The 21,734-nt window shown below is 33.3% G+C and overlaps 2 protein-coding genes across 5 annotated transcripts; both read right to left on the bottom strand.

The window, feature by feature from the left end:
* Window positions 1–667: 667 nt before the first annotated feature.
* On the bottom strand, window positions 668–7,248 carry LOC111401731 (protein LONGIFOLIA 1). 2 transcript variants are annotated; one of them, XM_023029605.1, is made up of 6 exons: window positions 6,947–7,248; window positions 6,220–6,473; window positions 5,898–5,965; window positions 2,565–4,652; window positions 2,342–2,489; window positions 668–1,666 (listed from the first exon to the last, which is right to left on the bottom strand). In XM_023029605.1, the coding sequence occupies exons 2-6, from the start codon at window positions 6,359–6,361 to the stop codon at window positions 855–857; spliced, it is 3,258 nt and encodes a 1,085-aa protein (XP_022885373.1). In that variant the 5' UTR covers window positions 6,362–6,473; window positions 6,947–7,248; the 3' UTR covers window positions 668–854. The 2 variants fall into 2 exon arrangements, with proteins under 2 accessions (XP_022885373.1, XP_022885374.1); XM_023029606.1 differs by lacking the exon at window positions 6,220–6,473 and having other exon boundaries at window positions 6,947–7,247.
* Window positions 7,249–13,535: 6,287 nt separating this feature from the next.
* Window positions 13,536–20,851, bottom strand: LOC111401730. Of its 3 annotated transcripts, none has more exons than XM_023029602.1 (7): window positions 20,598–20,851; window positions 19,259–19,648; window positions 19,092–19,173; window positions 18,858–18,924; window positions 15,496–15,666; window positions 15,265–15,325; window positions 13,536–14,125 (listed from the first exon to the last, which is right to left on the bottom strand). In XM_023029602.1, the coding sequence occupies exons 1-7, from the start codon at window positions 20,602–20,604 to the stop codon at window positions 13,941–13,943; spliced, it is 963 nt and encodes a 320-aa protein (XP_022885370.1). In that variant the 5' UTR covers window positions 20,605–20,851; the 3' UTR covers window positions 13,536–13,940. The 3 variants fall into 3 exon arrangements, with proteins under 3 accessions (XP_022885370.1, XP_022885369.1, XP_022885368.1); XM_023029601.1 differs by having other exon boundaries at window positions 15,481–15,666; window positions 20,702–20,851; XM_023029600.1 differs by having other exon boundaries at window positions 15,481–15,666; window positions 20,598–20,850.
* Window positions 20,852–21,734: the final 883 nt, after the last annotated feature.

Here is a 21,734-nt window from a genome sequence, read left to right as displayed (position 1 = left end):
ATACTTCGGCAGATCAGTAGTAGGAATCGATGTATCACTTCGGAGAAGCTTCGGGAAGGTCGGAGTGGTCTATTTGATTTCGGCTTCGGCGGTGAGATGACACTTCGGTATCGAGGCTCGTAAAATGAGGCGTAACAATTAGTATATGTACTTATGTAAGATAACCTTTTTTTTCTTAATCATATTTAGAGTGTTTGGGAGACATTTTTATGTAAAAATGTATTTTTAAATAGTAAATTGATAGGAAATGTGTAGTTAAAAAATAAGGAAAAGTTTTTTATTTACGTGTAATATTATTTTAATAAAGAATGTGTTGTTAAAAACAAGAGAGAGAAAAATGCATTTTAAAAAAAATGAATATCAAACGGAGCCTTAATTCAGCTTACCATACATTTCCTCGTATCTAAACATTTTCTCAATAAATGATTATTAAACCCAGTTGGTTTTTTCTTCAGTTGACTTATTGCAGCCCAGTGTATTTTTTTCATTTTCTATTTGAATTCTGTTCTGCAATCTCAGTAAGTAAATAAATTCAAGAAAATAATTAAGTACAAGTTCATTTGTAGAGTACTATGCAGAGCTACATAATTGCACGTCAAAACACATATGCTCTCATGAACCATGTATTGACAATAAAATACATTTCCAAGCTGAAAGAGTAGTGCTGTTTTCTTGAAGAAATTGCATTAAATATTAAAAAAATTACGGTGCATGAACTCAATATGATTAGGATCTCTTTTTACAATCCAAGAACAAGATTCTTAAACAGCAATTGTCGTGTTCTTAACAAAAAACAACTTAAACTGAATAACCGATAAAAGTAAATGGTGTATAAAAACATAAGGTAATCCAAACTACTTTGAAAACAGTTGCCTACGCCTAGCCTTCTTAGTTCTTGAACCACCCGCCTTTCCCACAATTTCATCGACCAAGTCTTTAAAGATCGACCGCTCAACATCAAGGACAATGCCTGAAATGTCATTGTTGAAATTTATCCAGCTTTCTGATTGACGCATCATATTGTGGAACAAGATGTTTTTCAATTCATCATCGTCGTCATTGAAGACGCATCGTGAGTTTTTATCTTGAAGCTCATCAATCTCGGAACACAATTCTCTGAGAAGCTTTTGTGCATTTAAGTCCTTTCTGGCCACCTTGTGCGGTTTCAATTTCCCAGCGAAAGCCAATTTTCCGGCAAGAATTTCATTTGTAACATCAAATACAAGTTTCCGATGAATTTTCTCCTTGGTCATCAATTCAGTTGTTTTTATGGAGCTACATTCTTCCTTTCGTAAAGTGCTTGCCTTTGTTTGTTCCAAGACTAAAAATAACTCGGGATTGATAGGATGGCCTGATGGATGAAACTGAAAAGTTGCCAAGCTTGAGCTGAGGTCCCTGAGGATGAGACCGGAAGCTAATAGAATCTCGGAAATGTATCTGTGTTCGGGTTTCGTGTTCTCACAGAGAGAAGCAATGTAATCTATGCGTGCTTCATCATGGCTTGAGTTGAGCCTTCGGAGCTTCTGAACTAAGTTTTCAACGTTCTGAAGTTTCCTTCGACATATTTCAGATGTACTACCAGATTCCATGGAGTTAGGTACAGTAACATCCACTGAACTACCTTGAACCGTATTTGAAATTCGATCGGAATCCATGGATCCGTCCACTGTGAAACGAATGACCAACAATTAGATGCATATATAAACAGAAAAACAGAGCTATTATTGCTCCTTTGCTTCCACAATTAGTCATCAAATGCTATTCAATGAGCCAGAGCCTCTTAAAAGGGCCACATTCTTATTTCCACTCATCAATTATAACTTACAGAATTTTGACGAGAATATTTAAACTAATTTGATAAATGATACTGACGAATGAATAGCACTTCTGTTTCACATCAAAAGTAAAGGTGAAAGAAAATTGAATTCATGCAGACTATTTATCCATGACAATCCTTTTAAGTAGCATGGTTTATTTTTTGAGGTGACTCATTCTGCACACTTCAGACCTATTAAACTGTATCCATTTGGTGACTATTTATTCATGTCGGCCCAACTATTTTATAGTTAATTTGCCAGGCTATATTCACATGGTCCCCAAAAAAAAAAAAAAAAGAAAAAAAGGTGAATCTAGATGTGTAAGAGGAAGAATAACATGTTATAAACAAGAAATTTTATTTACTACCAATAAATACTCATCTTAGAGTTCTACATCCTTGTAGTATACATATGAATTGGTATCTTGAGCAGTTTGAGAGAAAAAAATTCATATACCCTATAATCTTGTTCATTTGGTAACTTCAACACATCAGAGTTTAATTTTCACAAGAGGAGAGCATTACCTTTAAGGGTTTTACCTACAAGCTTTATAGGTGATGTTGAATCTTCGGCATACAAAGCATTGTCAAGAACAGATACGGGGCTGGGGTACTCAGGAGGAACATGAGCAAACTCTCCTGATTCGTCTTCACTCAGAGTATGGGGAGATTTCTGAAATAAATCATTGAACATTTTACAAAATGACTGTCTCTGAATAATTGGATATAGAATGTAGAAATCACCTACCTTCTCTACAATGCCAGATACCAAGAACTCCGCCACCTTCATAGATGCACTGTGGCTGCCAGGAGATCTTTCGGGACTATTGGCTTTCAAATTTTTGGAGTGCAATATGGTGCTCTCATTAGAATGAACAGAAATTTCATTCTCAGGATAACTCAAATTCCTCGACTCACTGCTGACCTCACCCAGTTGGTCATCCTTTTGCTGCAAGTTGGGATGTTTTGGCCTGCGTCTTCCACCTGGGGAATTGGACTCTCCTGATTGCTTAATTGATTGTCTTATTAATTTGCTCAAATGGGGAGGTGTGGGCGGTCGAGATCTTTTTTCCTGGTCCAGATTCTTCTGTTGTATTCTTGGACTGTATGATCCTGAACTCTTTCCTGAGCCAGCAGAGCTATCTTTGGACAATTGATGGGATCTTGTTGAAGTTTGTGTAGTTCTTAAAACTCTGCTGTCTGTTTTCAAATTGACAGCATTTAAAGCACTGTCTTGAGGACTAGTTTTAGAAATCTTATCTTCAGCTATTCTGCCGCAGGTTAAACCCTTTCTGTCGTCCACAAACTCACTTTCCCGATATTTGGGCAGACCAGATAGGCTATCAAGTGAAATATCTGAAGAAGGTATATCAGATTTCTTAACAAGTTTTGCTGGTTTCATGATTACAATTGGAGATTCATAACTTTTCAAGGATTTATCATTCTTGGTGGATGCAAGAAATTTATCAAATTGTGGCTTTGGGCTGCTTGCTGATCTAGCATCATATGTGGAACTTGTATATTTTTGCTCATGGTCTTTATGGTCGGTTAAACTGGAATCTTGTCCTACATCTTGGGTTTCTAAGAGTCCCTTGACCTGCATAGCCTCCAATATCTGTTTAAGTGCTCTAAGATCCTTTCCAGATTCTGTGAATTCAAGGTCCTTCAATCTCTTCTCTACCTCACTGTAAATGGAAGGAAATGTGTTTGGAACTTTTCCTGGACCTCTCGTACTTGTAGAGGCTGGTTTTTGAGAAGCCCTTTTTCCATCAATCCGCTTCCATGGTGCTGGTTCAATCGGAAATCGTGATATAGGTTTCATTCCTGTATCGGGGTTTCTCCAACGTGGTGAAGTAGGCTCATTCCTCAAGTTCATCGAGGATAGTCGGATCGGTTTGCATAGATCTAAATTTTCACTTGACCTTGAAGAGTAAGCAAAATCTTCACCTGGATAAATTCTACTTGAACCCGAGTTAGTGTTGCTGGCTGAGCCAGCTTCTGGCAGTGTTTCCAAACCCATCAGCTTTGCTACAACACTTGGAAGTCGTGCCTGATTTTTAGATTTTTGTTGTGAATTCTGAACCTTACCATCAAACTCACCACCATTCTTCTGCCAACTTTTTGCTGAAAAGTTGGATTTTGCGTCAGCACTCATATTTCGTATGGAACCTTCTCTGCTGTCCAATGAAAGTCTTGGAAGATCTTTAAGCTTAATGGTAGATTTTGAAATGTCCTGCGATTCAAAGTGCACATGGTTCATCTCCCTCCCATCATAAGAAAACCGAGGGGCATCTTTTGAAACAGAAAAGGATGACCCATCTTTCACATTATAGGATGATACTCTTAAAAGTTCTCTTGGTTCATTATGATTCCAAGGTGCTTCTCGAAGTTTAGAAAGAACTCTAAGAGATTCCTTGAGATCAGCAGGCGAATTCTTCTTTGTATTGAGGCCTGAGCCATGAGAATCATTGCTAATTGTTTGTAGTGGCCTTGGGGAGTCCCTGTACTTCAAAACAGGATCTGCTGCCTCCTTCATAGTTTTAGCGTTAACTGATAAGCCTTGAACTTCCCTATACATGGAGTCCTTCACCACATCACGAAGATCAAGAGTTTGTCTAACAAATTGCGAAGACGAAGTTTGTGGACTCATTGATGGGTCCCTTGAAGGAGTTTCAGGAAAAAGTATTCGGTCACAAGACGAAGGTTCTAGTTGAGTAGTTCGATTACAGTCAAGAGAAGAGAAAGAAGATGATCGAGAAGAAGATGAACATGAAGCCCTTGAAGATTCTGTGGAGACTCTTTGTCTCTCTCTGAAATTCATTTTTGAATTCTTTTCCTACAATAGCAAATCACAAAAATTCAAATTCCAAGCAGATAACATGTCTATAAACCACAAGTAAATTCACAGCGACAGTTGGAGATCTGTAATTGAGAAAATAGTAAAATACAGTTGCAATCAATTTGAGGCTCAAATAAAGAAAGTGATATAAGCATTCACTAGTCTCATCAAACAAGATTCATTTAAATAAGAGAATTGCAATTTATTCACATTTCACATGTCCAATCTTTAGGAAGGAGCTCATGCCCTATCAACTCTAATGGGCTATTTTGTTTTGGCTGCCATAAACCTAATATCTCTTTCTACTAGAAAATAGGCAACTTCCTTGTGGTTTTTTGAAACTCTGCAAATCCCAAATCCCCGCCCCCACAATTTGTTAACTACTCCACTGTTAAATTTTCCAATGAAATGACCATTGTAACCTTCATATGAAAGACAAAGATTCTTATGCCCTTGTTTGGTGGATTTTTTTTGAGAATAGATTCTATGAAAAGTGATTTATTTTATTTTTTTTGAAGAAGGTGTGGTTAAAAAGTAGAGAAAAGCTATGGATCCATGTACAAAATTATTTTATTGGAAGAATGTGTAATTGAAAATGAGTTTTAGAAAATGAGACCAAACAAGGGCTACATATTATCCAACATAGGGAATATGTACAACACTCTACAAAAAATATGACTTGCACTTACTCAATATGTACAACACAAATAGGTTCAGTCTCTAATCGATAAAACAAGAAAAAACTTACCCCTATTTATTCATTATGAAACTTACAATCCCCAGTGCATTATAACCAGGTAATGGTCTATAGGGAAAAAGAAAATAAAAATACAACACCATTAGTTCAAGTCAAGGGATGGGAAGAAAGATAATTTGCTAGGTTTTGAAGGGCAAGTTTGCTTATTAAATGAGGCAAGGGTAGAATGTAGGATTGTAGAATCATGGGGAAGTGTTTCAAAATTTTGGGGGGGGATTTTGGGGGGGGGGGGGGGGGGGGGGGGGGGGGGGGATTTTCTCTATCAGTAAATAATGAATGCAATTATAATTTGTCATTTATCAATCTTCACCACTGCATTACAAAAATGGCACAGCCAAAAGAGAAGAAAATTAAGAGGTAAAACTTTGAGCTTTGTACTCTTGTTAATTTTATTCACAAAAGGCATTGGCCCAAATAAACATTCTAAGTGCATTTATAGAGATGGTGTTCCTACATGAGAAGAAAATAAATTTAACAGTTCGTACCATCACAGATCTTTGATGCACACTGCTATACTCTCCTTCGAAATTTTTATCATTGAAGTGGGAATTTCCTGCAAAATTAGAATAATCAGTGATACATAGTTCCTGTGACAAAGGGGACAGTCATTACATGGTATCATGGAAATTCATGCAAATGCCAGTTACATATCATTTAGGAAATCTAAACACTCTGCATGATTGCATCATTCTCATATTAGTCAAGTTCACAAACTCAACAAATGATGTAAACTGTTTAAAGAATCTCTAACTAATAAGAAATCCTACAAGATTATAGTCAAGAAACAATACTAAAAGGAATATTTACCCGAAGGAATCCTCTTTGGGATGTGCTGCCCCGTAAGAATATGGTGGCGATCGAACATTTGAAATATGCCTGTCATACATCCTATTTGCTTTTGCAAATCGGGATTTTCATCTGTCAATGAATGTAAAAGCTTGGCAGCCATTTTTACTCCCCTCTTTTCAATCAAACTGTCCAAAACTCCCAACTGTCTATATTTATTCTAGTCCCTCTCCACCCTTGTTTTAGATTTCAAGCCCATCTTTAAAATGCTCCGGCTGGTAATAATTCACAAATTGTTAAAACCAGTTTTCTTGACCACACAGTTTGAATGAACCAAGTTTCCCTTGTATTCTTCCTACCCTTTATAACAAGTCCAAACAATAAAGCATATTTCACCAATCCCAGACTCATGTAATAGAACGTTAATCATTTCAAGCAGTCTAAGAAAAATCTTTTACTACAAGTCAGACCCCAGTTATTTAAGCATCACTCAAAGGCTCAAAAAACCTCAAAACCAGATATAGTTCTTTCCAATAGCAAATAATTCCTTCAAGAATTCAGAGATTTGCCCAATTGTGCACTTTTCTTCAATTTTCTAAGTAAAACAAGAACGCCCAGTACACAAATTAATTCATTTCATCAGAGAAAGAATTTCAATCGGGTTTCACAGAACAAAACCAAACAATATCGAACAAAAAGAGAAACCCAACAACCGCACATAATATTCAACAAATCAAGAGACTCGTACCAATGCAAAAGGGAGAAATCATTGCAGATCCAAAAAAGATGTTTTACACCTTTACAAGTCAATTAATTCCCTCAATAGAATGCCAAAAAGAAGACAGCCCAAAAGAGCTTGAATTGTTGGGAGTGGTGGTCCATGCGTACTGCGTACATCAAAATTATGATCGGAGTGTGTGAGTCGTGAGGAGTTGGCAATTGCAATATTGTATAGTACTTTTCATTAAAATAAGTAGGGAATTGTACTCTGCAGGCTATTTTCTCACACTTCCATGTGGAACAGGTATAATGGTGGGTCTCAAACTGTCTCCATGGACATGTGAAGTTTGTCAGCAATTCATGAGAGAGATTAATTCAGACGCCCTCTAATTATTTTCAATGTTTCAGGTTTCCCTCCAAATGATAGACCAGACATATATCAAGGCCAATTTAGGGTCTAATCGATGTGTTATAAACAATTTTTTTTTTTCCCAATTTTAACGTATAACTCATCAATTTTTCTGGTTGAAATAGCCAATGTGATCCAAATTTCAAATCATTCATAATTTCTTTTGAAATTTTAATTCGAAAAGCATATATAATTTTTAAAAATGTGACAATTATGTTTTTGATTGAACGAGAAGCAAGATACAATATTGACCGAAGAAGAAGAGAATCATCAGTACATGTTATATGGACACAAGATTAAAATTCGAAATATCACGAGTCACACTATGAAATCTAAGATAGCAATAGATATTGAGTCATGCTATTTGTACGAACTCGTTTAATATAAACAGTGTGTTGACAACATTTAGGCCAATAATTTCAAAAATAATGTTTGTCATTAATGGAAATCAATGACTTAAATCTTACCGACACTTCGTTTATAAACAAACTTTGAGATTCCAGTTTTTCTAAAACGCCTAATAAACATGTATCTCATTTAAGAGGGGTGCAATAGTTACTTGAGAGCACTTTCGATAAATGTTTACCTAAATGTATGGAATTACTCTTTTTGAGTTCTCAAAATAAATAAATAAATCTAATATCGTGAAGTGTAATGCAGTAGTTGATGCAGTTGTTGTCAACATCTAAATTACCATAAAAACTCTAATTTTTGTTGGTGGGGGTTCAAACTCCAAAGTGGTGCATAATGAGTGTCATGGTCCATTTGGCATTTCTTTTGATAAGTCAAAATAAGCTTTTGAAATTTAAAAGCTATTTTTGAACCCGTTTAATTAATTTTATAAATACTTTTCTTTAAATCTGATAATTCTTAGAGAAAGATAGTTCAATGTAATGTTCTCTAGAAGCTTTTCGGGTAGAGGATGCTATTTGAGAATTTACTTTTCAAATACCAATTAAGATAGTGAGAAAGCTTTTTTAATAAGAAGTAGAAGTAAAAGTAGAAATATTGTCAAACATGCCCTTATTTTATCATTGAGTTTACAATGTTGCAACATTTTAGCATTATAACCATATAATATGTGAAAATTAAGGGTTTGATAAATTATATTGTTGAGCAAATTATAAGATTTATGATAATTACATGGACATTTCCTTCCATTTCAAAACTTTCTCGATGTAAACTTTTTTATCCAGATTCCCTAGCAAAATGTAAATATCTATTTTCCATTTGTCCATTTATACTATTTTAAAATTGTTAAATTATATAATTATATTTAAACTACATACTTTCCTTTTCTTATTTCTTAATCTGTACTTTTTCATGCTTGTCGTTTACACGAAATCATTTTAGTTAAAAGATATCACCGTAACCATTATAAATATTAATATAAATTTTATGAAATTATTGAGTATGGTCACATTGTAGCATCTTGTAGCATATGGGGATCATGGAAATGGTCACATTGTTCGTGGTGATTGTTCGAGGGACAAGTCAAAATCCAACTTCAAATTTTGTGATTATTACAAAAAAAAAAGCACTTGTTAAACAATTGTTATAAGTTGCAGAGTAAATTAAAGTCAACTGCAAATCAACAATCAGAGATTTCAAGAGAAGCGAGTATTGCAGAAAATCCTAGTAATGATGGAGAGCTTCTATTTATGTCTGACTATAACTCCAAACTCGATGAGGCTTGAATTTTTTATACAGCTTGCACTTTTCATATATCATCCAATCGGGATTTGTTTTCAACATATGAAGAAGTTTCAAAAGGTTTTGTGATGACCGGTAATAACACACTTTATCAATAGTTGGTATTGGGCAGGTCAGAATAAAGATATTTGATGGAACAGTTAGAACACTTGATACAATGAGATACGCTCTAGATTTGAAAAGAAATCTCATTTCTTCAAGTACTCTTGATTCAAAAGGGTACATGTACACTGTTGAAGATAGAGTCCTGAAAGTTATCGAAGGAGCCCATATTGTGTTGATGAGACATAGAAAATTCCATTTATATATCTTGCAAGGTGATACAAAATCTCTGAGTAATCGGCACATTTTAAGTACTCAGATGGATTTAGAGTTGACTTCTGTATCATTGAAGTTTAATTGGGGTCTTCTTTTAATAATACATCTCAATTGAATTTTGAAGATATGAGTAAATTAATCTTGCCACTATTATCGACGGTGTCATCCAATTAAATTACAGTTTTGAGTTAACAAATATCTTTATATTTCGAGTTAACAGTATCAAAGAGGTCTTTCAAAGAAATCTTGGGCAAAAGCTTAGATGTCCATTTAAAATAATAAAATAAAATAAAAAAAGGAAAGAAAGTCGGTGCGGTCTATTTATATTATTATGTTATTAAAAATGCAAATTTAAATGTTGTACAAGTTGAAAAACTGGACTCAATATTCTCAATTATTGACTTCTTCTAGTTTATTGTAAATTATTCGTTGTTATGCCGTTGGTACAACCTAATCAAGGAGTTGATGACAATTTACACGGTTATTAGGAACCAGCAATAATTGATAAAATACTTACTCAAGACTAGATAGATAAGTAAAATCATGTGCGACGAGTTTAATACACAATATTAGATAGCCTTTTTCAAACTTCGTAATTGAGAGGAAATGTGCATTTAGGGTCCGTTTGATTGGAAGAATGAAATTTGGGTGGAAAAATACGATTTCTAGGAAATTGAATTGCCTAGAACTTGTTTTATAGGGAATTGTTCATTAAATGTGTCTGATTGATATAATTTTTCACCTGGAAAATGTTGAAATTTTGAATTTTTCGATGTTCGTTTAACTTTGTTTTTCATGAAAATTGTTAATTAAAGGGATCAAATTTGCTACAATTGTGAATATAATTTGTTGCCATTGCCAAAAAATAAAAAAATTAAAAGAAATTTTTAATAAAAAAATGAAGAAGTTGGAAGACTTAATTCTCACCAAAACCCAAGGAAATTGAATTCCTTGAAAACATAAAAAATGGCATCACGTGATGGATAGTTGGAAAACAAATTCCATGGAAATTTTTAGCAATCAAACAACACATTTGTGTGGAAAATGGAAAAAATTTTCATGAAAAATGTGTTGTATCCAATAGGCCATTAATGTAAAGAAAAATTTTGAATTAGTAAGTTTTCCTGATTACTTTTAAAATTGGTGAGAAACAATGATTTGAAGAAGCAATATCCTCTAAACAAAATTTGTAAAACAAACGTTATTCGAAATAATTTCCAAAAAAAAATTCATGGTCTCAGGAATAAAAAATAAATTAATTCATTAAATTAAGAAATTAATCTACTTGTTGCATTCAATGTATAATAAACAAAGTATTACTGGCATGTGTGGTTAGATGAATATGATGACATTCTAAAGAAGAAAAAGAAACTAAAATATCATTGACATAGTCTAATCAATATTGCATACCAATTATATGCTAATTATTTTTTCGGTATTTGAGGGTTTCAAGAGAAATTTCAAATGTCTCATGTGAAAGAATAAGAAACAAATAAAAAGAAAGGTAACCAAGAAACATACTTTTTTATAGTGCTTATGTAATAATAAATCTTCTATATCGTATTACATTTCAATAATACTCAACTTAACTTATAAGGTTTATACACACACAAATTATAAATTCTCAACTCTCCACACATGCAACACATAATTGAATTGACAACTAGCATGTTGGTCCCGCTTAAAATCGACATTTCAATTTTTAGACAGTACGTGTCAAATAAACACTTAAAAAAAATTACTTTTAAGTAGGGTATCGAGAATGTCGATATGCGCAAGGACTTCCAAACGTGTACTTGAAATTGTGATAGTGATGTGTAGAGAAAAAAGTATAACCACATGCATAAAGTGAATCACATGTAATTTGCTTGAGCTCTATTAGGCATACTAACTACCATACCAATCTCTATAGCCCATTTCACAAGGAAACACTTTATACATATACACCGCTCTTCTTGAATGTAACATGATACCCTACTTTTTTAACATGAAAAATCATAATATGAATTACACTTGTGCCTATGATTGTAAGATTATATATCATTGAGGTGGGATCAACCATTCATAGTTTATTCAATCAATAATGTTCTACAATCATGATGCTAGTGAAACGTGTTGGGAAAATGGTGTTATGGAATTGCAAGTGGACAATTTTACCAATATTTGAGTGAGGACCTAATTTATTAATTTTGGTTTTTGACAGGTCGAACGTGTTTCTTCCATGAGAACATGTTTGTGGTATATTTAATTGTTCAAAATTATGATTGAATGAATGAGAAATTAAGATTGTAAATCAGTAAAAATTAAATAGAATAGATTTGCAAAGTTGAAGCGAAAATTGGAACGGATTGGAAAAGGTTCCGGCCCCACACTACAAGGTTGAAGTGCATGTGGTCACTTAATATAATTTGCAATTTTTCTGCTTGTACAGAAGCAGAAGTGCTAGAATTTCACCAGATGCTGATGTGGCAACATCTGGTTGATCTTTTTTTTTTTTTGGTCATTTTTAACTGGATGTTGCCATGTGTATTCTTTGAAATTTTTGATGAATAATTTTTGTACACAGCACTTTTGTATAAAATTTGGTATGAGCTCCACGATGACCTATGTATCGTGTGTTTAAACAAAAGTCATCAATTAGAAATATTAATTTTATTAGAAGAAAGCATTGTCATAACTTTAGTGATCAAGTGTGAAAGAAATAAAGATGAGTGGCTGAAATGAAATCCAACTAAAAGTCACACAACTTTTTTTTAAGTAGAGCTCTCAATGAATTGGATTTTGATCCAAATCCGATGAAATTAATGAGAAATAGATTTAGGGCTCTAGTCCAATAACATGATCAAAATCCGAATTCGATCATTCGTTAACTAAATGAAGTAAATAAGGATGTACGTCAATCCGATTTGTTATTATAATATAATATATTTTATATATTATCGCATAGTTTATTACATATAATTTTTTTCATATTAAAACTTGTATTATACTTTACACATAATTTTAAATAAATAATATTAGGTAATAGTATAATATTGTTATTTGAAATATTTGGAGAGTTTTAGATTTTTTTTATTAATTAAAATACGATAAAATCAATTCATTTATTTTATAAATTAAACCACCAAAGTGGCCAACGGTTACAGTTGTTTTCATCGTTCTCAACTTCTTACTTTCCACATCGGATATTTACTATAACATTACATGATTTGCAATCTATGAATAGTTGGATAAAAAATTGGGTAAAAAACTATCAGAGCATTTTAATTCTAGGGTTAAGAAGTTGATTAATATAAAATTTTTAACTTCCTAATTTCTTCAATTTCGGATCGAATTATTGGTTCTCATTATCAAATCGGATATTCGATAACATAGCAAATTAGATATGGATTTAACAATTAAATTTCCTTTGAATTATCAGACAGGATCAAATTGAATAATTATTCTTATTGAATCATATCGGATATGGACAGATTCAATCCATATCCGATTCATTTACAGCCATACTTTTAAGTCATTAATAATAAGGAATGAGGGTAAACCTCCAATACTTTGCAATCGGTGACTTTCTGTTTAAATAAAAGTCATTAACATATGTCGAAACCAACTGAAGCTTCATAATTTAGAAATCATAAGCAATATTTTGTGAGCTTAAGATAAAAATGCATGGACAAGTTTTTATCCATAAGTGGTCTATGACTAATGGATTTTGGCTTGAATATTCTTGAACATTTTTAGCCCGGAACAATCCTTCCAAATAATTGCGAAGATCGCAATCTGATCTTCCAAATTATAAGATTAGATAAGATAATCTTACAATCGTCAATTTTTTGTCTTATTTTTCAGTTGGGATCTTTTTTACTTGTTTAAACTTATCTCTAACTGAAAAGCTAAACACATTTGACCTCAAACACATCACTGTAAGAAATTTGTACCCTTTTTGAGTTATTTTTAACATGGTTCATATACAATCGATACATTTTACTTCTTGTTAATTATTTAGATAATCACAATGAAGTCTCACTTTGTGAAAATTTTCTATTATCTAATATTCTAATGAAGTATCCAATCCAGCATACCAAATATACTCGAAAGATTTAACATATAAATTAGACGCAAAACACGCGTACCACAGAGGCAATGAATGGAGGAAAAAAAGGGTTTATAAGAGCAAAAATGAAAAACAAAACATCCAATCAGATTAAAACTATTTCTCTAACTTTGAGATCATACCAAACAAAAGGGAGGATCTGCATCAACATAAATGCATGAGAAGATACAACATTGTTTTCAACAAAATTTCCTGAGAAATGACAAAATGGATCATTGCAAAATACATGTGTTTGGATTCTTATCCATTGACTTCAAAATGGCCACAGTAGAGAAATTACAAAGCAAAAGGCGATGGTCAATTGCCAACTCGTATTGTTTCACTTCTTCATCTGGTTGTTGAACATTGTGAATGCCCCATGAAACCCACAATACATGATTGCAGTTAGTACAGTAACTTCAAAAGGCAACATATTGTTGAGCAAAAGTCATCAAAGGTTAATATGTCAAGAACAAAAGTCATCTTCATAAACTACAAATTGTCACCAGTATTTGGTGGAGGCGATGAATTGGCTTCAATAACCCGTAGATAGAACCGCCAAGATAAATTCCTATCCGTGATGGGTCTTTGACCAAACGGGTTTTGCTTTACATATTCCTGAACGTTTTCAGCAAGGGCTAACCCTTCCAAATAAACACGTAGATCGCCACCAGGTCCTGCAAATCACAAAATACAACAATCATTCAGCCCTGAACGAGACAACAGAAAACTAGTTTAAGAGATGTGTATGAAAGATTACAACTGTATGATGTTAAACCCGATTCAAATATCCAAATATGTCCTCGCCTTGAATTTTTTTCTCATCTTAACTGAATCATCAGTTACCAAAAGCAATTGAAATATTCATAATGCAGTTGCATGGAAAGCTAAATGTAATACTTGCATGTGCACCTATTTTGTAGCGACAGTTATTAATTCAACATACTCCCTTTGGACACAAAGGATGTCGCATCAAGTAAATATATAGGCTACGTATGCTACTATCTCCTATCTCCCTACACTAAGGAGTGCCTGTAATTCATCACTAATGACAGAAAAAATTTTGCAAAACAAATAGGGAAATATAAAGTACACTTCTATCTCAAACAAATTATTGAACTACTGCATCCACTCTAGTTCACTTATCATGATTTAGTACTGCTTCTTGTTCCTTCTGTAGAAGGCACTATCACATTATCACTTTTTAAATGTATGAAATAAATATTCTTGAATATATCTTAGACAACATTCAAATACATCACAGGCACAGGTCTACCCATAACATCTGTGTGACAACACGATAAACTCGATCATGCAAGTGAAAAGACTAAAGTCAAGAGAGGAACTCAACCAATTCTATTATCACAATCGTGTAGCTTAAGTATGGTCTAGTCGAATGTTAATAATTTATAAACATCAGATATTAATGAGTAATAATAGTAAATAGTCGGGAAAACTGGAAATTGAAAAAATATACACGTGTACATAAGGGAAGGGATAGAGGATATTTTAAATTGAAGAAACCAATTTTTCCTGGAAATTTAGGCCAGGACAATACTGTCAGCTCCAGTAGGGAGCTGAGCTTAGATGTCAGGAACACAATTTTGAAGAGATCTTCAGTAGTTCTCATAACTTACATACTACAGGGCATTGCTATTTGTGCATATACAAAGAAGACAAAAATTGGGAAAGTACGGTACAGATAAATCATGAAACAAAATGAGCAAAATTTGACAGATTTCCCACAAAAAAGAAAAAACACCAGAAATAAATTCGCATACATCTATACTAAAGTAGAAAACAGAAGACAACTGACCTAATGACTTGTCTCTTCTATCTCTGAACCGGTAAGTGTACGGAAAGATTGCTGTATATGGCTAAATATTTATGAAAAAAGAAAAAAAGAAAAAAGAAAAAAAAATTTGTGAAATGGAGAACCTACAAGTAAATAAGGATTGGAATTCAATTTAAATCGTGCAACATATGTGATTGAAATATTTAAAGACTGCACGGAGATAAAACATCAGCTAACCGGGTTGCATATTGCCTTGTAAGGAGAATCATCTAACAAAAGAGTGTTTGACTCATTATATTCTCCCCTCTCCCATGGAAGATCTGGCTCACGCTTTTCCCATAGCTTTTTAAGTTTCTTTAAAAGAAGAGGCTTTTCCCTGTTCTCGACAGTATTGAAATCAGTATAAGTGCAATGGGACTGATCCTGCAAAAATATTGAAATTGCTCAAGGTTAAGAAAGCTATTGCAAAAATATTTAATGAACATATAAACAGTCAAATGTTAAACTCGTGTCACTTGTATAGAATTAACAAGCAAGCAGTTCACATAGAGGAAAAACCTACACTGATACAAATAAACAAATGTGGAGTCACCTTTGGAAAAAATCCTAAGCAATACGATATCAGACTCTCAGTTGGAGCAGAGATCAAGAAAAAAAGCAGAATTCTGACTAAGAAAATTAGAAAGTTACGAGCCTTTTTGACAGTGAAGAGGTCAACAATTTAGCCATATTGTATATACAATTTGTCCTCATTCAATAAAGTATTTATTTTAGTAATTAATGATTTCTAATTATGGTTATTTTCCTCATTATGATTAGAAATTGATTTGCAACTAAAAAACTGATTTGTAAATCACGTGGGTTTCTGTTAAGTTATTAGAACTGATATGAAAATTTTCATCACTTTAGTTTCTCTTACAATTCAGAATTTAATCATTCCTAGAGCAAACCAACATGTTTCGATAACAGTATGTATCCCACTCAATTACATGCACGTAGATGCATTTTTGGGGGGGGAGGGGGGGGGGGGGGGGGGGGGGTTAAAGGTAAAAATGAGATTTGAAATATAGTTTTGGCCCAGCATTGTATAGCATCTATCATTTGTTGCCAGCTTCATCAAGAAAAATTAAATTGCACTCCTAGCCATATTTATCAAATAATACTATGTTCCCTAAGAGCAAAAAATATATGACACCTTAAAATAAAAGATTAATCAACAAATCCAAGAATATTCGCAATTTTGGTATATCTTCCCACAGACAATTCCCAACTCAACATATTTTCATCCAAGCAGATCTGATCACTCGAACAGGTCAATGTGCACGGAGAGACCATTTTTATCTGATCGTTTCTTTTGTTATGCATGTAACAAACATAGAAAATTTAGTAAAGTCTGATGAAAGAAAGATAAAGTAAATGTTAGCGATCATAATCTCTTTATTGTTGGGAATTGATTCCACCAACGGAAATGTGGGATTGAGTGTACAAGATTGATCCCAATCCAATGAAAAGCGGAATCAATTGTAGGGAATGAATTCCAACCCACAATATGTGGGATTGATTCTAATCCCATGAAATGTGGGACTGATTCCAATCTCATCAAATATAGGAATGACCGTTTTCTAAACTAGTAATATTCTTGGGTGAATACAGGTCATTGTCTGGACCAATGTCATACAAAAGTGTGATAAAGCATAAAAAGTCTCTTCAAATGTAATAAAGCATAACAGGTCTCTTCCTTTCTTTAGCGTAGTATGTAAGTGGGCTTGGGTTAAACTTGCAATCACTTCCTTTGAGACGACAAATTGGCAAGAGGTGATCAACAGGGCATCCAAAACCACAAGTTAGACATCACAAATAATATTGATTATGACACTTTGTTATAGGGCTCTTAGTTGGATCTACCAGTCAACCCCATTGTTTGCACCAGTAACCGAAAACTAGGCTGCACAAAGAAACCGTGAAACCGCAAAATCGAACTGAAATCGTTGGTTTGAATTCACTTGGACCCGTGGTTTTTTCCCTCAAACTGAACCAAATTGTTTCAAAATTGTTTTGTTTAGATTTTGGTTTTCAAAAATCGCATAAAATCAAACTGAATCGTTTTAAATTTTCTAATTAAAACATTAATTTTATTCACTTAAAATTTTTATAGTTTTCACTTTTCAGAAAAAAATATCAATTTAGTAATACAAATTACAACCAACATATTGAAATAATCATAAAAAGTAAATTAGGTTCATCATTATTGGCCTATGGATTAATAAGTTCACAACACTGTCCTCACCTGATATCTGAATTAAACTAAAATTATTCCAAAATCATATGAAATGAAAAAAAAAAGCATATATTTTCAACAATCCAAATCATAATTCAACAAAACTACAATAGCAAATCACGTCCGAAGTTTCAAAAGTCCTAACATAAACTCTCATTTCCCTAACATTTGACGCTTATCTGAGACTACTGAACGAATCGCCAATCACCTTTGCCTATTAGTCTGCTAATTTCTACTTGAATCGCCTATTTCTCTCTTCTTTTTTGGTAAGTCTTAGATTTTCATTCAAACCATTTTTTCGTAGTTCTTTTATCTGTTATTTTTGAACTTATTTTACACTTGTGAATTGTGATTTCTATAGAAAAATAATTATTTGTGCGTCTAAATGATTAATGAACTTGTTTATAGTTTGCAAAGAACGAAGGACGGATCGTATTGATTGTGTAAAAATGTTAAAGTTCCCTTACTACTACCTTTTACTTTCATAAAATAGTTAGAGAATGAAATTCGTAAATTTCTAATAAGCCAAAACTCTATCAATCTTTGTACATCTAAATATATCCCGTTCAATCCTTATTTAACATGTCATTAGCAAGAGGAAAGGAGTTTTAACCAAGCTATAATAGCAGAATGTAACTCTACTTTTACCAACCACTATATGACAATACAAATGTCAAACAAAAAAAGGTAAATAAAAATGAAGATCGATGTATTTGTACTATTAACATCTTTTAGCAACTTTGAAAATAATTTATTCATGGGTTTCATGGTAAATATAAATGTAATTTAGCACTTAAAATTATTAGTTCTCATTTAAACTTATATGTTAAATATATTACTATAATGTCAATACGTAAACCGTGGATTAAAACGGAACAAAATAGCAAATTATGGTTTGGTTTGGTTCGAAAAATAAAATGGTCTGATTTGATTTGAAAAAATTTCAAACCGTATAGAATGGTTTAAATTGAAAATATAACACAAACCACGTTCACCCTACCTAAGACAAGGTTGATGTCTTGCTCGCGTTTAGTTAAAAGATGTTTCCATTGTGCTCATATCATTACATCATAAAGGAAGAGCAAAAAGACATATAACTGTACATGGACACATTAAACAAGCATCTTCTCCCACATGATCATCCAAAAGATTATTAATGACATGCTGTGTTCTGAGGAAAATCAACTGAGTGCGAAATAAAATATAACCAAAGCATGCACTGTCAATTGATGGAAAAATCTTAGCTTAACAGGTTGCCACTCAAGCAAATAATTTAGCAATGAAGCAAATACCTTAAGCCTCATCACTTGTAAAATTTAATTGGAAAATGACTTACCCAACAGAAAAGCAACTTGCACTTATCAATCCCCAAAAGAAAATCAAGAACTGACTCCACATTTCTCCTGCAAGAGTTCAATTACTTCACATCAGCCATGAGATTAAATTGTTTCCCGCAAGAAAAAAATAAAATAAGTTAAAATAAAAATAAAATAAAACCTAGGGCCACGATCATACGAATATGAAATAAGATCGATATAAAAGAGAAACTTCATCATGACAAGAAGAGTACTTGTTTCTTGATGACCAGACACCCACGTTAAACCTCTCAAAGCAGAACTTCATAAAATCATCACAATAGGGCCTCTTAAAAACTGATACAGCAATTGAAAACTACGTTAAAATTTCGTGCTCAGTAATCAGTAGCATTAACTTAGAAATGACTTTTAGCCTTCTTACCTGCTTTCTTCGATATTATTGCATCCGGATCATAATCATAAGGTACAACTGAAGAAATATCAACAAGAAGTCCATTTACATCAAGAACGAGAAGTTTCTTCCTGATGCAGTGGGCAGAAGTTTTCTCCAGTGGTATATTAATGTCTTCATTCACAGCTTGGGAATCATCATCTCTCAAAGCACCACAATGCAATAATGAAGGGTCAGTGTCTACTCTTCTAGACTGTTCCTCCTGGTCCGAATGTCGGGAAGGGTTACTTTTAAATGCATTGCCAGAAGTTGCTCTGGGGTTTGATATATCTTCTTCAGCAGACTCCAAGTTACATAGTCCACCATTATTAATAGGTGTAGCCTCATGAACATCTTCGTTCGGGTGATTATTTGGCATATCTGCATCACAACAACTGTATTTATTAGTTTAATTTAAATTATGATACTGAAAATTTTCTCATGATTGAAGCTGTATCTTCAATACACAAACAGCATTTTTTTCTGTTTCTTCATTAACTTGTTTTGGACATCCTTCAGAATCTTGTCCCCCGTAACATGTGTTGCTCTTTGTTCCTAAAGATCCGAGGTAAGCATTCTTCATGGAGGAGTAGTGTATTGTTTTAGAGAAACTTCATTTTCTATGCCTTTAACAAGGCGCCAAGCCTACACTTATTATGAAACAAAAGAAGAATCTTGACCAAGTTTGTTAATCACGAGATCCCAGTTCCCAAGTCATTGCAAAGAACAATATGGTTAGTTACCATCTTCAATACATTTTAATAGAAGAATATGGGTTAGCTAACTTCCTCATAGAAAAGTAGCCCAAAACCAGAAAAATTATCAACCTTCCTACATATCAACTTCCTAGCACCAGTACATAACTCAAATCCTTGTTTAGCTATACCTTTTACTGAATGCCTAACGTGCACAATTAGCCAAGATCATAAATCAACAAACTTTGAATATTAGAATATATTGATAAGAGGAAAATTTGACCTAATACCTATATAACGTTAACCTAAAAACCTACAATAGATTCAACCTAGATTATCATGGTGGTGAACGACGGACAAATGTTCCTGACGAGTAAGTAGGATAGAGGGCAATAGGAAACCCATCTGCTCATATTTCCTCCGTTTTACCACAATTATTTACGTGATCCTACAACATACCAGGGCAAGTTCATCTGCTCAATTTATTCCAACAAAAGAAGCATAAAATATAAACAAAAGCAAAATTAACCTCCATGTCCAAGGATCAATTTTATGAACATAAAAAATTTAAAAAATCTACATTACATAGTCATTCAGTGAAACCAAAAATAGAAAAAAGCAAAAAATTGAAGTACCCGGCATAGGAATAATGCTGCTGGGGCATCGAATTTGAAATCCAATTAAAATTTAATTTACTGATTTATCAGTTCAACTGGGAATCAATTAAGCGTAACTGCACCTAAAACGAGAAAATTTTGCTTGAAATGATGAGACGGCGGCGTAGATTGAGGGTGTACTTTACAAATATTTTATTGCAGAAAGCCCCAATGTATCAAGTTTGAACTCTGAGTAAGCCCGGAGGGATTAGCTGAGGTGTAAAATGGGTAGTGTTGTACAAGTGTAAACCATTTATAGGTCTGACACGGCCTGCAAATTTCAGTTGATTCATGTTTACAAATGTGCATGAGCTGTTGACAAACATTTTTCATTTTTTTAAAGTCGAATTCTTTAGACCGATTAGAAAATAAGAGTGTTAACAAAGGTATGAACGTAATTGACGCATAAGTGTTAACTTATATTTCTAAAATCACATGCTTTTTAATGAAATGTTTGTTAATTTGACAGTATAATTGTTCATGAGCTCAACATGACCTGTTTTTTAGAGTTGACTTAAATTTGGGAGGTTGTGAAAATATGAAATAGGAGTATAGGACCATTTTGGCTTGAGAAAGATGGTCGATCCCCTAGCTGATAATAGAGGTAACTTAAGCCTCAAATGGCCTTTTAAAGTTAAAACCCAAAATCAAAGTTTTGAGTAGTAAGTTTTTTGAAAAATGTGTAATTAAAAAGTAAGGAAAAATTAGAATTTACGTATAAAATATTTTATTATGTGACCATGTTATCAAAAATGGGTATAAAACTTTTGGATAATGATTGTCAAACATGGGCTAATTTAGGAATGCATAATGTGGAAATTACATAATTTCAGGTGTTTAAATATTAGAATTCAAAAATTAAGGGATCAAGTTTCATTATTCAAAAATCAGGTATGAATATAATAAATATTACCTCTAATTCAATTCCAACCCTAATTTTATTCTCTCTCTCTCTCTCTCTCTCTCTCTCTTTCCCGTCTCTTCTTGTCCCTGTGCTACGCCGTCGTCGAAGCACTGTCCACTAGAGACCTTACCCATTTCAGTTCAATTGATGACATCGTGCCGTCGCCACCACGTAAGCTACACCGCCGCGATCTTTACCACGTAGCACGATAG

Source organism: Olea europaea, chromosome 10 (assembly GCF_002742605.1).
Source record: "Olea europaea var. sylvestris chromosome 10, O_europaea_v1, whole genome shotgun sequence".
NCBI lineage: Eukaryota > Viridiplantae > Streptophyta > Magnoliopsida > Lamiales > Oleaceae > Olea > Olea europaea.
The sequence above is the reverse complement of the archived record's forward strand: the minus strand, read 5'-3'. Positions and strand labels throughout refer to the sequence as shown.